The sequence below is a fragment of the Saccopteryx bilineata genome, chromosome 3, assembly GCF_036850765.1.
Source record: "Saccopteryx bilineata isolate mSacBil1 chromosome 3, mSacBil1_pri_phased_curated, whole genome shotgun sequence".
Taxonomy (NCBI): Eukaryota; Metazoa; Chordata; class Mammalia; order Chiroptera; family Emballonuridae; genus Saccopteryx; species Saccopteryx bilineata.
The window spans coordinates 94145355-94164560 of NC_089492.1; the positions used below are offsets into that span (position 1 = coordinate 94145355).

General features: G+C 40.1%; 1 protein-coding gene across 4 annotated transcripts in view; it reads right to left on the reverse strand.

Annotated features, from left to right (window-relative positions):
- HEATR5B (HEAT repeat containing 5B) overlaps positions 1 to 19206 on the reverse strand; it is a 97189-nt gene that overhangs the window by 2733 nt on the left and 75250 nt on the right. For 2 of the 4 annotated variants that reach the window (XM_066266904.1, XM_066266902.1), the window contains exons 28-35: positions 17918 to 18155; positions 16314 to 16568; positions 13538 to 13665; positions 11724 to 11868; positions 9966 to 10232; positions 7923 to 8147; positions 3804 to 3955; positions 2452 to 2665 (exon numbers count right to left, since the gene is read on the reverse strand). In XM_066266904.1, coding sequence (XP_066123001.1) covers positions 2452 to 2665; positions 3804 to 3955; positions 7923 to 8147; positions 9966 to 10232; positions 11724 to 11868; positions 13538 to 13665; positions 16314 to 16568; positions 17918 to 18155 — 1624 coding nt within the window. Of the gene's footprint in view, positions 1 to 2451; positions 2666 to 3803; positions 3980 to 7922; positions 8148 to 9965; positions 10233 to 11723; positions 11869 to 13537; positions 13666 to 16313; positions 16569 to 17917; positions 18156 to 19206 lie in introns of all 4 variants that reach the window. The other 2 variants (XM_066266903.1, XM_066266901.1) reach the window with 1 other exon arrangement.

Consider the following 19206-nt stretch of genomic DNA (forward strand, 5'->3'; position numbering starts at 1 on the left):
AGCTTTGCTCAAACCAGATGAGCCTACGTTTAAGCTGGTGACCTCAGTCTCGAACCTGGGTCCTCTGCGTCCCAGTCTGACGCTCTATCCACTGCGCCACAGCCTGGTCAGGCTAATCAGAAGTTTTTAACTAATTGAATGTTTTTCCGTGTTAAAATTTCAGAAGAAAGAAGATAAGCTGGTATTTTAAAAGTCCCAAGTAAATTCTCCAGCTGGCCAGGTTCAACTCATGTTCCCTCCCAAAGAAAAATAACAGAACTGTACAAGAACCAGCTTTCATAATGAAAATATAATACTAAATTATTGAATATATATGTGCTTACTAAAGTAGAAGAGGTTTTCAACAGTAGGTTGAAAGCAGGTTTTAGTTTTAACAGTTAAAATATAATTAATTGGAAAACATCTATTATAAATTACTTAAGTATGCATCAAGTCTCTGGAAATATGCCAAACATTTTAGGGAATACATAATTCATCTATACCTAATGTTTTTATTACCTAGTTGAAAAGCATACATATATTTAACACACAGCATAATTAGAGCACTACATGCTCAAATTCTATAGATAGCATTTGAGACAATAGAAATAGAGTTCATTAAAAGACTCACAAAACTGAGTAATACTTTAGGATTTTATAGTTTTAGTGATTATTTAAAAATAACAAGGCCATAATAGAAAGTTGATTATAACTGCCAAGGAAATGGTAGGAAGGAAAAAAATCAGAGTGGGCTCAATGACCTGTCAACACTTGAAGAAATAAGACCTGATGCAGGTTTCGTAGAGTTACATAAAAAAGGAGAAGAGAACCCCTGAGGAGAGTGAAACAGAATAAACACTACATAGAGATTAAAATAAGCAGTGAGAAAATTGGACTGGTCGGGTTAGTCAGTACACACACTGGGGAAGATAGAAGTTTAGAAAAACAATCTAAAATGTTTTAACTTGATGCAGTAATACAAGAGGAAATTACTCAAAAGTTTTAAATAAGGGAGAGAAAAAAATTTAGATATAATGATGGGAATATCTGCTAGTAAACTATTAATAATTATTTATTTACAATAATAGGGGGCAGTTTCTCTTGAACCTTAGAGAAGTTTCAAAAAGAGGTAGGTTTTGAAAAATAGATTGGCCTGGCCTGTGGTGGCACAATGCATAAATCCTCAACCTGAAATGCTGAGGTTGCTGGTTCAAAACCCTGGGATTGCCTGGTCAAAGCACTTACAGCAAGCAACAAGCAAGCAATCAACAGCTAAAGTGAAGCAACTATACATGTCGCTCTCCCCACGCTCTCACTCCTCTCTCTGTAAAATCAACAAATAAAATATTTTTTAAAAAAGGAAACTAGATTGAATAAAGATAATAAAGAAGAGTTAATAATCAAGTCTAATTCACTATTTTTAGTTTGTAATCTTGGTCAAGTTGGGTAAAATATCACTCACAGACTGTTCCTATGGATACTGTAAAGTTAAAAATAAAAATTAACATTTGAAAATACGGAAAAAAACACACCAAGTTCAGTGATAAAACAAATTTAGCGATAGAGATAGAGGGACAGATAGAGACAGGCAGGAAGGGAAAGAGATGAGAAGCATCAGTTCTTCATTGCAGCACCTTAGTTGTTCATTGATTGCTTTCTCATATGTGCCTTGACCGGGGTGCTACAGCTGAGCCAGTGACCCCTTGCTCAAGCCAGTGACTTTGGGCTCAAGCCAGTGAATTTGGGCTTCAAGCCAGCAACCTCTGGGTTCAAGCCAGTGATCTTGGGGTTTCAAACCTGGGTTCTCCATGTCCCAGTCTGACATTCTATCCACTGTGCTACCGCCTGGTCAGGCTGATAAAACAAATTTAAAAGCTGAAAATTTAACCTCTTGAGTCATATGACTATATTTTATAAAACTACATAATAAGCATCATCAAGGTTTCTTCATTTTTTTAATGAACTGCTTCATTCAGAATACTAATGTTTTATACTACAGAAAGACCGTTAAGAGGTACAGGAAGCAATTATTTCAAAAACTTTAAATATATGTTATTTGATAGCATCTTCATAATGAATGCTATCATATTCCATTAATATTTACTTTTTACTTTTAGTTAATGTGTAGTAAATATTTACCACTTATGCTTGGTTTTTGCATAGTATTAGCCTTAGATTTAGTTTTACTGTTGCAATGGCCTGTGTTTAATATCAAATAAGATTCATATTTAAAATTATTTATTTATTTATTTATTCATTTTAGAGAGGAGGGGGAGAGAGAGAGAGAGAGAGAGAGAGAGAAGGGGGAGGAGCAGGAAGCATCAACTCCCATATGTGCCTTGACCAGGCAAGCCCAGGGTTTTGAATCGGCAACCTCAGTGTTTCCAGGTTGACGCTTTATCCACTGCGCTACCACAGGTCAGGCAACAGATCTTCATTTTAGACAAGTGGCTTTTAAAAGAAAATACTTACTGTTCTGTTCTTCCCCAAGAGCAACCAGTGTTTCGAGAACTTTGATTCCTTCTTGAACAGCTAAAAGTTCTGTGGTACTGGCTGGTCTGTTTCTTTCAACAGCTTTTAGCTTTTCAACCACTATTGGAGCTAATGAATGGATATAGGGAGTTGACAGGGCACGATTGGAATGCTGGAAGACTGAGAGGAGAAGCTGGTAACACTTGGCTTGAACCTAGTAAGAAAATCATTGTATTACTTAACACGTGTGATAGTGCTTACTTGCTGTACAATCACATTGCATCTCAATATATCCTGAAAAGATGTGACACTGCAGAATGAAAACAGAAATGCAAAACAAATGATTGCCATTTACTACTTGTAGAAATGAAGTAGAAAAATGAAACTTCTAATAAGCTAATTAAATATAAGTAATTGAAAATTAAATAAGTACTAATAGGTTAACTGCCAAATTACCATGCTTATATAATCTGTATATTAATGTGAAAGAAACTAAAAACCAGAAATTTTAATTGGTTTTTAATTCTTTCTTTAATGTACAATTGTCTCTTCCACTTTAACCTACTTAATAAGACGAATATTTGAATGATGTCAAACAAAGCTATAAAAATACATTGCTTAGATACCACAAGTCCATTTGAATTCCCTGAAAATGACTGCTTATGCCAATTTAAGGTTTCCAGGCCTGGAAAGTAAGGTCTCATTGACTCCATTTAGATTAGAAAGACTTCCTATTAATTAAAAAAAAGAAAAGAAAGGAAGGTCCATTAACATGGACAAATAGTGGAATCAAACTCTTTCAGCACTTTGGTAGAAGTTTCAAACCTTGCTGAAAATAAAAACCCAGGGGATTTTTTCAAACACAGATTTCTGACTCAGGAACACAGTAATAAAGTTTAGGATCATGTTATTAAACTGATTTTTTTTTCAGATGTATAGCAGGTTTGAGAAACATGAGTTTAGACTTTGACCTTGTGAAACCATAAAACTTATTTTCTGGAAAAACTAGAGTTTCCAATTGGTTCATTAAAACATGCAATAAAATAAATTTCTCTTTTAATGTCCTTGGTGTCATTAAGTAAACAGTAAGAAGTATAATCATAGACTCATGTAAAGTTTCTACCAATATAAGCCAGGGTTAACCAAACATATTAGATATTGGAGAATTTTTGCATATGTAAATAAACATACACATAAGTCCTCTTCCCTAGTGCTTCTATTTGAGTGCTTCTATTTAAAAGCCACAGAGCAAATACTTAGGTTTTCATTTGCTATATCATACATTTTAACGAATCAATCTGAAATTTTACTGAAAAAGCGGATTTCCCTTTATGTTTGTTTTAAGAACTTACCCAGGGGTCACATGAATTTAATGCGTTTTTAAATCTGTTCATGCAGCCATTCTGTAATGACTGGACTCCAATGATTTCACTGCTGGCAGACCACAGGAAGAGTGCAATTGCCGTTAGCATGCTTACTTCGTCAGGCAGAGGCTTGGAATCTTCTGAAATAGATGAATAATGAAGTACTGAAATAAATGAAAAATGAAAGCAATGTGCTCTCTCTAAAATGCTTTGGAAGTTCAATCTTGAACAATGACCCTCTCTCCCCCACCAGCATTTATAGCAGCTACGCCTCAATCTAATACAGTCCATAAAACACTTTCTGAATAGAATGCATCTACTACTGAGAAATAGGGGCTACCTTATTACAGGTTCTATATTTAGGTTTTCTTTCCTTGTTTTTCTGGATGATTCAATAGTAATTTAAAAAAATTTCAGGCATAAATCTTAATAAAAACTCTAATATGATGCCTGACCAGGTGGTGGCGCAGTGAATAGAGCGTCTAACTGGGATGCGGAAGGACCCAGGTTCGAGACCCCGAGGTTGCCAGCTTGAGCGTGGGCTCATCTGGCTTGAGCCAAAAAAAGCTCATCAGCTTGGACCCAAGGTCGCTGGCTCAAGCAAAGGGTCACTCAGTCTGCTGAAGGCCCATGGTCAAGGCACATATGAGAAAGCAATCAATGAATAACTAAGGAGTCCCAAAGAAAAACTGATGATTGATGCTTCTCATCTCTCTCTGTTCCTGTCTGTCTGTCCCTATCTATCCCTCTCTGACTCTCTCTCTCTGTCCCTGTAAAAATATAAATAAATAAATAAAAAAAAAACAAAAAAAAAAAAACTCTAATATGAAAAGTTTATTTAAATATGCAAGATAACATGGAAATATAAAATTACTTAAAAGTCATTTAACTTTTTTGGAGTTTAGATGAATCAAACATTTCCAAATATTCTCCTTCCAACAGAGTTAAATGATTTTGGTAAGATATTCTAAGTAATTTAAAAATCCAGAGTAGGCTTTTCTTAGTCATATACCCTCCTCTTTAGTAAATGTAAAACATATAAATTCTATAGAACCGTAAATAAAAAAAATCTTGTACAATTTCCTGAAGACAGTATTCCCACAATTTTAAAGAATTTCTTAAAATTACAACAATTTATTCAGGAATAAATATAATGAATCCTAATGAAAATATAGTATATAATTAGAAATATAGGAAATAGTACATTCATTATAAAGAACAATATAACTAAGCATATAAAATAAGAGACAAACTATTTTGTGTTACCATTTCTTTCACAGATAAATTTGTCAACATTCTATATATGTGAATTTGGGCTAATCTGACAACTGCATATACCCAATGATTATCAGTACTTTATCAGAATTATAAACATATATATTTCTTTTTTTTTAATTTTTATTTATTCATTTTAGAGCAGAGAGAGAGAGAAGGGGGGGAGGAGCAGGAAGCATCAACTCCCATATGTGCCTTGACCGGGCAGGCCCAAGGTTTTGAACCAGCAACCTTAGCATTCCAGGTCGACGCTTTATCCACTACGCCACCACAGGTCAGGGTAAACATATATATTTCAAACATTATTTCATAATAAGGGTGCAATACAATAGTCAAGAGGTCTATTAATTTAATGTAAATAAAAGGAGGGCAGAAAGAGACTTTGCTTAGAGTGTGGGAGACACGATGTGGTATAGAGATGGAGTTATACTGCCTGACCTGTGGTGGTGAAGTGGATGAATTGTCTTTACCAAGCCACAGTCGCAGAGCTCCAGGGAAAAGCAACCTGGTCTCATCTCTCCAGGCAGAGGAGAACAGAAGCTCCATCCCCACACATGCTGCAGATGGCTTTTCCAGTCTACCTGAATCATTACCAGCTAGAAGCAGCGGTCATTAGGACTTGGACGTGAGATGCAAAGTATAGAATGGTGACAACAATTCCAGTGCCATGAGGACTTTTCCTGGACTCCTGCTCCTTGTGACAGCTCCTAACAGACTGAACTGGGGTTGGGTTGCATTTTTCAGGGATTTGGCATGGTGTTGGGGCCAACTTGGACTTAGTGAACATGTTAAGGACACTATTCTTTTATGGATTCTTGCTGTATTGGCCAAGAGTTTGCTTAAAGGCTTTAATCACTGTAAAAAAAAATATATAGAAGACTGGATAAAGAAGATGGGGCACATATACACCATGGTATACTATTCAGCCATAAGAAATGATGACATGGGATCACTTACAACAAAATGGTGGGATCTTGATAACATTATATGGAGTGAAATAAGTAAATCAGAAAAAAACAAGAACTACAGGATTCCATACATTGGTGGGATATAAAAACGAGACTAAGAGACATGGACAAGAGTGTGGTGGTTACGGGGGTGGGGGGAGGGAACAAGGGAGAGGGGGAGGGAGAGGGGCACAGGGAAAACTAGATAGAAGGTGACGGAGGACAGTCTGACTTTGGGTGATGGGTATGCAGCAGAATTGAATGACAAGATAACCTGGACATGTTTTCTTTGAATATACATACCCTGATTTATTGATGTCACCCCATTAAAATAAAAATTTATTTATAAAAAAAATAAAAATAAAAAAATAAAAAATATAAAAAAAGAGATGGCGTTATACTGAGTTGTATACTTGAAATCTGTATGGTTTGGTGAACCATGTCACCCACCAAATTAAAAAATAAATTTTAAAAATAATTTAGCCTGATTGGTGGTGGCTCAGTGAACAGAGCCTTGGCCTGGGATGCTGCAGTCTCAGGTTTGAACCACTAAAGTCACCGGGCTCCTCTGGCGTGAGTGCTGGCTCACCAGCTTGAATGCAGGCTCACCAACTTAAACAGTGGATCATAGACATGATCCCATGTTTGCTGGCTTGATCCCAAAGGTCACTAGCTTGAAGCCCAAGGTCGCTGGCTTGAGCAAGGGGTCACTTGCTCTCCTGTAGCCCCCTAGTCAAGGCATGTGTGAGGAGCAATCAATGAACAACTAAGTGCCACGACTATAAGTTGAGGCTTCTCATCTCTCTCGCTTCCTGTCTCTCTCTCAAAAAATAAAAAATAAATAAAATATGGCCTGACCTGTGATGGTGCAGTGGGATAAAGCGTCGACCTGGAACACTGAGGTTGCCGGTTCAAAACCTTGGGCTTGCCTGGTCAAGGCACATATGGGAGTTGATGCTTCCTGCTCCTCCCCCTTCTCTCTCTTTCTCTCTCTCTCTCTCTCTCTCCTCTCTCCCCTCTCTCTAAAAATCAATAAATAAAATATTTTATAAAAAAATAAAAAAATAAAATTTAAATGAAAATACAATAACCTTAGCCATACATGTTTAAAAAACCCAAAATCTTCACAGTAGGAATATTACTCTAGGTGAAATTAGAATAATCTCTAATTCAGAGTTTGGAACATTTCAAGCAATTTTTTTTTTTTTTTACAGAGACAGAGAGAGTCAGATTGAGGGATAGACAGGGACAGACAGACAGAAAGGGAGAGAGATGAGAAGCATCAATCATTAGTTTTTCGTTGCGCATTGCAACACCTTAGTTGTTCATTGATTGCTTTCTCATATGTGCCTTGACCGTGGGTCTTCAGCAGACCAAGTAACCCCTTGCTTGAGCCAGCGACCTTGGGTCCAAGATTGGTGAACTTTTTTTTTGCTCAAACCAGATGAGCCTGCACTCAAGCTGGTGACCTCGGGGTCTCGAACCTGGGTCTTCGGCATCCCAGTCCGATGCTCTATCCACTGCACCACTGCCTGGTCAGGCTCAAGCAACTTATTATCGGAAAATTAACATTTTATTTTAAAATTGTGACTTCAGTAACAGTGATAATACAAGACAGTCTGCTACATCTTGGAGCCATAAAGTAAGGAAGTGCTCAAGAAATAATGGGTTATGTCAAACCTCCCAAAACATATTTAAGTTCTAAGAGCATTTAGAGTCAGTATCCAAAAAAGCATACTAATGTTCATATCTGAAAGATGTGACTGAACACCTCTGAGTTGACTCAGTATTATATAGCAGTTTTTTCACAAGCTCATTCAATTAATTAGTTATTAGGGAACAGATACCCTATAGGTTAAAAGTTTTAAAATTCTGATTATTTTACCTGGTTGTGAATATTCCAAGATGCATGCAAGGGTGCTACGTATGAGAGCTGTCCATTGCTTTTGAGTATCCTCAGTTTTGGCCATTGAAAGTGTCATAATATTTTTAATCCCTTGAAGAGCTGCACTAACTGGTGGAGAAACCTGATTATCTGCAGACTTTATTGCTGTGTCTTTCAATATTCTTGCAATTAAAAACAGAATCGTGGGCAGGACTGTCATACATCCTGAAATAACAAATCAGGTTACCTTGTAGCTACTTTAGCTCACATATTACAGTTGTTTAAATTGTTTATATTTTTTTACAATTGACTGTAGTTTAATATTATTTCTTTTCCTTGTTTTTATACAAAATTTATTGCATTACTATGACTATAGTTCAAAGCTTGAAAAAGAAAGTAAAAAAAAAAAGGCAAATTATTACAAAGAAGACAGAATATTTTCTTTTTTCAACTAGCCTTGTTTTTTATTTCCAAAATTTATCTATTTAATATGTCAGATCCTTCATTATAAAAATGAGAAAGGAAGATAGAAAAACAGAAAGAAAACACTACTATATACATACTTTGAGAAATATCTAAATAACCTAGTGAATCTTATAGCAATTCTAAGACATGTAATCACTCTTCAGTATACAAAAGTCAACCTAACCATGCCAGGTAAATGAGAAACAGACTATATAGTTAAACAAAGAAAAAATGACAGAATCCATGAATTTGTAGCTGAAAGAACTTCAAGGTCATGGAATTCAACCTTCCACTTAATAAAAGATCCCTTCTCCCATTCTGTCATTGTAGTCTTCCTGCAAGGCCCTGCAAAGATCCACTTGACAGAAAATCATTATTTTCAATCTGTGGGCTTATGTTGAACTGAAATTTACCCTTATGTCTTCTGATACAGTATTTCTACCTCCTAGATAAATAGAGGAAAGGCTGGTTTCCATTCAGGAGTTCTTCAGGAATCTGCAGACAGCTATTATCTTTTTAGCTACAATTTCTTCACTCCTTAGAGTTGGTTGTCACTCTCCACTGACATTATTTAGTTTGTCAATGTTACTCAAGAGTGGCAACCAGATTAGAAACTGAAGGATTTAGTAATTCTACCTTGTACACCTGAAAACAGCATCTTGGGTTTTAGGTTTTAAAATCTCTATAGCAGGGGTCGGGAAGCTTTTTGGCTGAGAGAGCCATGAACGCCACACATTTTAAAATGTAATTCCGTGAGAGCCATACAACGACCCGTGTACATTAGGCATTATCCAATAAAAATTTGGTGTTGTGGCCCTGGCCGGTTGGCTCAGTGGTAGAGTGTCGGCCTAGCGTGCGGAGGACCCGGGTTCGATTCCCGGCCAGGGCACACAGGAGAAGCGCCCATTTGCTTTCTCCACCCCTCCGCCGTGCCCTCCTCTCTGTCTCTCTCTTCCCCTCCCGCAGCCAAGGCTCCATTGGAGCAAAGATGGCCCGGGTGCTGGGGATGGCTCTGTGGCCTCTGCCTCAGGCGCTAGAGTGGCTCTGGTCGCAACATGGCGACGCCCAGGATGGGCAGAGCATCGCCCCCTGGTGGGCAGAGCATCACCCCATGGTGGGCGTGCCGGGTGGATCCCGGTCGGGCGCATGCGGGAGTCTGTCTGACTGTCTCTCCCTGTTTCCAGCTTCAGAAAAATGCAAAAAAAAAAAAAAAATTTGGTGTTGTCCCAGAGGACAGCTGTGATTGGCTCCAGCCACCCGCAATCAAGAACATGAGCGGTAGGAAATGAATGGATTGTAATACATGAGAATGTTTTATATTTTTAACGTTATTATTTTTCTTATTAAAGATCTGTCTGCGAGCCAGATGCAGCCATCAAAAGAGCCACATCTGGCTCGCGAGCCATAGGTTCCTGACCCCTGCTCTATAGGTTCCTAAAGATAAACCCTTAAAGAAAAACTTTTTTCACATTTAAGATTTAAGAGGAAAGTAAGTCATAATGGCACTGGAAATAAAAAGCAAGTTCATCTTGGTTTACTGTAATATAATGCATTTCCAAAGAATGATCAATACTGTACCAGCAGGTGAACAAAGGGACGGTAAGTCAGAGAGTATGGTAACAGTGGCTGCCACCAAACGAGCACTTTCTTCTGACAGTCGAGTTTTAGTGGCCATGTGACTTGGGGAGTCTGACATCTTGGTGCTGAGATGTGGCATGTGCCGTACTAAAATGAACATCAACAGCTCCATAGTTGCAAACACAAGAGATTTTCCAGGAATAAGACCACCACTGTCACCTCCTTCTCCTAATACAGGACAGGACTGTTTTTCGATGTCATCTTCATCTTGAGTAAAAGAAAATTTGGTAAAATTATCAGAAAAAAAATGAAAGAAAAAAAGAAAACAAGATAAAACATACACAATAAGTGTATTTGAGAAATTCTTTCAAAAGAATTTATAGCCAAATGTCTAACCGATATGTCTTTCTCAGAATAATTCTCTGCCTTATTAGAATTGTTTATTGACCTCTCCTTAAAAGTAAAGGACAATCCATTTTTACTTGGCATAATTTTATTAGAAATTTTTATTAGAAAAGTACTTCATAATAGCAAAAACACATATATTAAGTTCAACCCTACGAAGTTGACACTTTGATGGTGAAAAATAGTTGACTATCAGCAATTGCATTTGGTTCTCGCTAATGAAAGCAAAGTCAATTGTAGATCTTCTCAATGTCTGATTAACTTATTTTATTTAAAAAAGTTTTTGGCCCTGGCCGGTTGGCTCAGCGGTAGAGCGTCGGCCTAGCGTGTGGAGGACCCGGGTTCGATTCCCGGCCAGGGCACACAGGAGAAGCGCCCATTTGCTTCTCCACCCCTCCTCTGCGCTTTCCTCCCTGTCTCTCTCTTCCCCTCCCGCAGCCAAGGTTCCATTGGAGCAAAGATGGCCCGGGCGCTGGGGATGGCTCTGTGGCCTCTGCCTCAGGCGCTAGAGTGGCTCTGGTCGCAACATGGTGACGCCCAGGATGGGCAGAGCATCGCTCCCTGGGGGCAGAGCGTCGCCCCTGGTGGGCGTGCCGGGTGGATCCCGGTCGGGTGCATGCGGGAGTCTGTCTGACTGTCTCTCCCTATTTCCAGCTTCAGAAAAATGAAAAAAAAAAAAATAATAAAATAAAATAAAAAAATAAAAAAGTTTTTGGCCTGGCCGGTCGGCTTAGCGGTAGAGCGTCAGCCTGGCATGCGGGGGACCCGGGTTCGATTCCTGGCCAGGGCACATAGGAGAAGCGCCCATTTGCTTCTCCACCCCCCCCTCCTTCCTCTCTGTCTCTCTCTTCCCCTCCCGCAGCCAAGGCTCCATTGGAGCAAGGATGGCCCGGGCGCTGGGGATGGCTCCTTGGCCTCTGCCCCAGGCGCTAGAGTGGCTCTGGTCGCGGCAGAGCGACGCCCTGGAGGGGCAGAGCATCGCCCCCTGGTGGGCAGAGCGTTGCCCCTGGTGGGCGTGCCGGGTGGATCCTGGTCGGGTGCATGCGGGAGTCTGTCTGACTGTCTCTCCCCGTTTCCAGCTTCAGAAAAAGACAAAAAAAAAAAGGTTTTTGGCATAGCCCTGACTGGATAGCTCAGTTGGTTAGAGCTCTGCCCCAAAGCAGAGGTTGCTGGTTCAGTCCCAGGTCAGGGCATATACAAGAACAGATCGATGTTCCTGTCACTCTCTCTCTCTCTCTTCCTCTCTAAAATCAATCAATGAATATTAAAATAAATATTTCCTAGCATTAATAGTTTAAAAATTAGAGTACAAATAAGATCTACATCAAAGTTAGTGTAATTTCTAGTGCTTACTTAGAGTGTTTCTTTTTTCTTGCAAATAATCCTGAGCAGCTCTCACTATCTGTTGTACAACTCCAGTAACCAGCAGCTGGACAGATGGTGGATTCCAGGTCAGTAAAAGGCGGTGCAAAACATTCAGCAACTCAACACCAATCAGCTGTTATAAATTAATATAGATAAATTTAATTAATTTTACTTTCAAAGGATAAATTTATATTATTAAAACCTAAGAGCCTGACCAGGCAGTGGCGCAGTGGATAGAGCATCACACTGGGATATGGAAGACCCAGGTTTGAAACCCCGAGGTCACCAGCTTGAGCGAGGGATCATAGACATGACCCCATGGTCACTAGCTTGAGCCCAAAGGTCGCTGGCTCAAAGCCCAAGGTCGCTGGCTTGAGCAAGGGGTTACTCACCCTGCTGCAGGTCAAGGCACATATGAGAAAGCAATCAATGAACAACTAAGGAGACTAAGGAGCCGGAACAAGAATTAATGTCTCTCATCTCTCTCCCTTCCTGTCTGTTTGTCCCTATTGATCCTTCTCTCTGACTCCCTCTCTGTCTCTATCAAAAAAAGAAATCTAAGAAAGTATACATGTAAAAATAAATGAATTTGGTAGCTAAAATTGGTATATAGGACTATGTAAACAAATAAAAACATTATTACAATCTTGAGAAATTTTTCCATTTTATCCCAACATACTTCCAGTCAACAAATTACTTTGTTATTTATATACTGAAATAATTTTTATATTAAAAAATGATCAGGCCCTGGTCGGTTGGCTCAGCGGTAGAGCGTCGGCCTAGCGTGCGGAGGACCCGGGTTCGATTCCCGGCCAGGGCACACAGGAGAAGCGCCCATTTGCTTCTCCACCCCTCCGCCGCGCTTTTCTCTCTGTCTCTCTCTTCCCCTCCCGCAGCCAAGGCTCCATTGGAGCAAAGATGGCCCGGGCGCTGGGGATGGCTCTGTGGCCTCTGCCTCAGGCGCTAGAGTGGCTCTGGTCGCAACATGGCGACACCCAGGATGGGCAGAGCATTGCCCCCTGGTGGGCAGAGCGTCGCCCCTGGTGGGCGTGCCGGGTGGATCCCGGTCGGGCACATGCAGGAGTCTGTCTGACTGTCTCTCTCTGTTTCCAGCTTCAGAAAAATGAAAAAAAAAAAAAAAAAAAAAAAAATGATCAGCCTGACCAGGCAGTGGCGCAGTGGATAGAGCGTCGGACTGGGACTGTGGAGGACCCAGGTTCAAGACCCTGAGATCGCCAGCTTGAGTATGAGCTCATCTGGTTTGAGCAAGACTCACCAGCTTGAGCCCAAGGTCTGCTGTAGCCCCCTGGTCAAAGCACATATGAGAAATCAATCAATGAACAACTAAGGCACTGCAACAAAGAATTGATGTTTCTCATCTCTCTCCTTTCCTGTCTGTCTGTCCCTATCTGTCCCTCTCTCTTACTCTCTCTCTCCCAGAAGAAAAAAAAACTGCATTAGGTGAGACATAAAACTTCTTCAAACATTTTAAAAAAACATAATTTATTTAACAGCCTTGTAAATTACTTTAGCCCTTTATTAGTAGAATCATAAACTGGGGCTGAGGTTAGTGATCCTTTAAATTTTCACTTTTAATTGTTTGCTGATGAACAAATCAAAGAAGGTATAGTGACTATCTCTAGTCTAGTAGTGCCTGGTCATACCACATTCAGTAGGGGGTCTCAGATAAAGCCAAAATCCTGAGTAATTACTAAATAATATTTCATATGTGAGAAAATTCTTTTAAGATAAATATGATAAAAACAAAGCACACAATGATCCACTATAGAAATAGACTGTACCTGATCTTCTGCAATATGGATGCGGGCATAAGGAGAATCTAGCAAGGTATGTAAGGCCTGTAGACATGCTGTAACGTGTTCAATAGGCTCCTCAGGCCTGGGGGAACAAAGGAACTGTATACTCACACCTGCGACGTACCAAAAAAAAAAAAATGAGTTCATTAATATAAAACATGGTTGCTCTGATACTAATATTTTTTCTATTTCAATTTCTCCCTTACAAATTAAGAGTATTAATGCCTTGGCCCTGGCCGGTTGGCTCAGTGGTAGAGCGTCGACCTGGCGTGCAGAAGTCCCGGGTTTGATTCCTGGCCAGGGCACACAGGAGAAGCGCCCATCTGCTTCTCCACCCCTCCCCCTCTCCTTCCTCTCTGTCTCTCTCTTCCCCTCCCACAGTGAGGCTCCATTGGAGCAAAGATGGCCCGGGCACTGGGGATGGCTCCTTGGCCCCTGCCCCAGGCGCTAGAGTGGCTCTGGTCGCGGCAGAGCGACGCCCCGGAGGGGCAGAGCATCGTCCCCTGGTGGGCAGAGCGTTGCCCCTGGTGGGCGTGCTGGGTGGATCCCAGTTGGGCGCATGCGGGAGTCTGTCTGACTGTCTCTCCCCGTTTCCAGCTTCAGAAAAAATACAAAAAAAAAAAAAAAAAAAGATTATTAATGCCTTAAAGTAGAGTTCAAAATGGTTTGCAAAATAAGTAGCCAAACTTCACATAGACTGTAGCTTTTCAATTAGGTTACTAATCAAATTGAAAAGGTGAGGGGTGAGAGTTCTAAGGTCATCAGGCTGATTAAGAAAATATTTCATTTTTGATTTTTAGGACAAAAATAATACATTAACAATAAATTTATGAAAACTATAAAATTACTTTAAATTCAATAGTAGCCAAAAAATTTTTCATACCTACACAGTCAGCAAGCTACAGAGGCACAATGGATACCATGGATAACAATGCTCTTGGCCCTGGCCTGTTGGCTCAGTGGTAGAGTGCCGGCCTGGTGTGTGGAAGTTTTGGGTTTGATTCCTGGCCAGGGCACACAGGAGGCGTGCCTATCTGCTTCTCGACCCCTCCCCCTCTCTTCTCTCTTTAACTCTTTCTTCCTCTCCTGCAGCCAAAGCTCCAATGGAGCAAAGTTGGCCAGGGCACTGAGGATGGCTCTATGGCCTCCGCCTCAGGCATTGGAATGGTTCCAGTTGCAACAGAGCAATGCCCCAGACAGTCTGAGCATCGCCCCCCCCCCAGTGGGTGTGCCGGATGGATCCCCATCCGGAGCATGCAGGAGTCTGTCTCTCTGCCTCCCTGCTTCTCACTTCAGAAAAATAAAAACAACAAAAGCAAAAAACAAATTGCTCTTAATTTGCATAAAGATAATGTCACTGTTTTGGTAGTCTATCATATTTTCATTTATGAGATCTACTGACAATAAATACCACAATCTCACATTACTGATTGTGCTCCTTTTCCCTCCCAGAAAATATAATATAAGATGGCTAAGAGCTTCAATAGAATGTATAACATTACTAAGCAACTATAAATTAAGACTTATTCCAATTTACTTTAACTTTCATTTTATTATTTCTGCATGGAACAATTTGTTAAGTGTCAAGTTGAAAAATATGTTGTGATCTGTGGTGGTGCAGTGGATAAACACTGACCTGGAATGCTGAGGTCACCAGTTCGAAACCCTGGGCTTGCCAGGTCAAGGCACATATGGGAGTTGATGCTTTCCGCTCCTTTCCCCCTTCTCTCTCTCTCTATTCTCTAAAATAAATTTTTTTAAAAAGATTTATTTATTGATTTTACAGAGAGGAGAGGAGGAAAGGAGAAATATCAACTCATAGTTGCTTCACTTTGTTGTTCATTGCTTGCTTCTTGCTTTTTGTATGTGCCATGACGGGGTAAGTCCGGAGTTTCAAACCGGCGACCTCAGCATTCCAGGTCTATGCTCTATCCACTGTGCCACCAAATGCCAGGCTAAAATGAATAAAAAATAAATGTTGTTAGCCCTGGCTGGATAGCTCAGTTGGTTAGAGCATTTGGACCCGGAGTGCAGAGGTTGCCTGTTTGATCCCCGGTCAGGGCACAGACAGGAACAGACGTTACTGTCTCTCTCTCCTGCTCTCGTCCTTTCTTTCTCTAAAAAATCAATAAAATAAAACATTAAAAATAAGAAAGAAAAAATGTTAAAAATATATCTTTTGTTTTATCCACTGCGCCACCACAGGTCAGGCTTGTTTTAAAGATATTATTTATTCATTTTAGTGAGGAGAGAGAGAGAGAAGGGGGATAGGTAGGAGTGGGAAAATTTCTCATGATGAAGATGCCTTCCCTATATCAGGAAAAGAACATTCTTATCACCAGAGACTGGAGGTCCATCCATGTCAAAATAGATTTATATAATCAAACCTACTAAAATAACCCTTTTAGTCCATTAGTTTTTTCAATGTATTTTCTAGTCACTATTACACAATTTACAGCCCCTGATCTAAACCCCTTTGTCTTATAAAAGCACCACAATTGATAATTCTATGTGTAAAATGGTAGAAGAGAATTTGGGCCTAACAGCTACTTCAGGTCTTCATTTTCCTTCTAAAGACTCCTGTGTACGTATAAAAATAACAAATAACTTTGTACGCTTTTCTCCTTGTTAATCTGTCCTCTGTGCCTTTAATTCTTGGGCCAGCCACAGAACATAGAGCAGAGAAGGAAGTTTTTTTCCCCTACAGATAGGAATTTCCAGAAGTGATATATCTTGAAATGCATTAATGTGGCTCACCTACCTAAAATCAGATGCATTCTGTCTTTGTTAACTTCTGGCAAAGACTTAGCAGTAGGCACCGTTCCTGATGCTTGGTTTAAATTGATGGATGCAGAACGTTTTTGTAAACCGGATACGGCTGCTGCTTCTGCTGACTCTGAACATGTAAATCCTGTGCTGTTCAACCAAAGTGCCACTGCATGGAGAATGGGGGCCCAGGAGTTCCGGTAGTGAAGTCGAGCCGTATCAATCGTCTCAGGAGTATAAAATGCTCCACCTGTAAAACAGTCAAATCAACCAATACCAGTACTTTTATTTATTTTTTATTTTTTTAATAATTTTCATTATTTTTTAATTTTTTTATTTATTCATTTTAGAGAGGAGAGGGAGAGACAGAGAGAGAGAGAGAGAGAGGAGAGAGAGAGAAGGGGGGGAGGAGTTGGAAGCATCAACTCCCGTATGTGCCTTGACCAGGCAAGCCCAGGGTTTCGAACTGGCGACCTCAGCATTTCCAGGTCGACCCTTTATCCACTGCGCCACCACAGGTCAGGCCAACCAGTACTTTTATTCTAAGTGTTCACTCATTTATGTACAACTAACTTAAAAGTACCCATCATATACTATTTTAGTCCATTCCGGCTGCAACAAAATACCCCACATTGGGTGGTGTATAAATGACAGTTTATTTCTCAGAGTCCTGGAGGCTGGAAGTCTGAGACCAGGGTGCCAGCACGGTCCACTGAGGGCCCTCTTCCTGATTCACCTTTTGGCTGTGTTCTCAACAGTAGGAGAGGCGAGGGAACAATTTGAGGGGGCGGGTCTCTTTTATTGTGGGGTCTCTTTATACAGGCACTAATCCTCCTGATGAGGGCTCCACTCTCATGACCTAAGCAGCTCCCAAAGGCCTCACCACCTAATACCAATACAATGGAGATTAGGAAATCTGAGGAGAAATGAACATTCAGCCCATCGTACATACAAAAGAGCAATATGGCCAAAGAGATTATCCTCATTACAAAGCTACCAAATGCACATTCTTCCTGCAGCCGCTGGCCTGACGCACCTGTCTCTTGCTTACTGACACTAGGGCACCCGGCCCAGCCTGGCGGGTGCTGCGCCACTGAGCAGCAGCTGCCCCTCCCGACCCTGTGCCCACAGGCTCCATCTCCATCCTGCCAGACTCACAAACCCTTAGCACCTTCTCCTTCTGTTACAGCCAGGGAACTAACTCTGTTGCTTCTTCCTTTTTAACTTTTCTTCTGCCATTCCTGTTTTCAAGACCAAACTGAGGACTTCCTCACCTGTCCTTGCATGCATACTGACGAGCACAGCAACACACTTCATCATGCATAATGACTTCTTTGTTATGCATAGTTAATTAGAGTACCTCACTCATAGTTCATATTAGAACAGTGAGAACATTTTTGCTTCAGCTAACAAATTTAATGCAGTACTTGAATTCACAAATTCAATATGGAAAACACACTATAAGTGAGAGGATGCCAAACTGAAGTCCACAAAAATTTAAGATATTCTCATACTGTTGGTTTTAGCCTCCACCAATTTCATTTTGTTTAATTACTACTTAGAATTCCATAGAAGCAAAACTCTGAGGGCAGTACTTACCATCTGGGGGGAGCTGACTTGCAAATTCAGCTGGTAAAGTCAAAAGTGCATAGTCTTTCAGTGCTGCTAACCACAGGCGGCTGAGTGTTGGCAGTTCAGGTTGTACAAGTGTTATTAAACTATCTGGTGGTAGCTCATCTATGGTACCGTAATCATCATCATCATCATCAGTATTTTTAATTGGTCTTTTTGGTTTTGACTCTGCTTCCTTCTTAAAATTCATAGCAACCACATAGACCTAGTAAGTTATTTAGGACGAGAAACAAGGCGTAATTTTTTAATAACATATTCTAAGTTGTTATGATTATGCAGTGAAATTATTAAAAAGTAACTGAATATAAATACTACAGAGTATACAACCTCATGATTTCCTGATAACCACAAAAGAGTAATTCTATCTGCTTTAGAGGCAATGTTTTTCATTGATCTGACTTCTGACTAATTCTACTAACAGCATATTCCTTGAGTAGGAGCCTTTGAATTTTTTCTGGACTCTCTTGTTTGATTTTACAAAGCCCTCTTTTATATGTGTTTTTTCTTTTACCATAGGGTATAATTTCCTGTTTACTGCTTCCACTTTCATAGACTTATTAGGCAAGCCAGCATTCAAAGAAAAGGATTGAGGGGAAAAGAGGTCAGAGAAAGGATTTCCATAAATATCCTTCCAAACCCCTTGTTACACAGCTCTTAAGTGATATTTAGCAAGCTAGCCTTCACAACAGATACCTTAGCCAAGAGTATAATTTACCAGTCACATATATTATCTGTATCCTTTCTCTCTACTTTTTAAAACCAAAAAGATGTATACTAGCAACTTCCTAAAGCATACTTTTAAAGATTCCTCTTTGTTGAAGTTATTTTTTGTGTGTTTGCTTTCTTTGTTTTGTACTTAAATTTAGGCCTTGGCAACTGGCACAAACAAAGCTGGACTACACATCAATAAAAAAAAGCAAAAAAAGGGGGGGAGAACAAGAGTCAGAAAGAAAACTGTACTAGGTCAACATCTTAAGAAAAGTGTGTTCCCTATGCAGTGTTACTGTCATTGTGCCTGGAGAGGAAGCCTGTGTCTGTGTGTGTAGACTGTAAGCTTCTTGATGGCAGGCTCCTATCTCTATTCCCACAGTGAGCAGACAGCTATGGCACAGTCCATCCAAGTTCTAGACAATGATTGCAGGAAACAATGCATCTTTATTTTTGAGAAAAAGCATTCTTTAACACTGTAATGGTCTGTAACAGTTACAATCAGTTAGAAATACTAACCCTGAATATTTAGAAACAGAAACCAATTA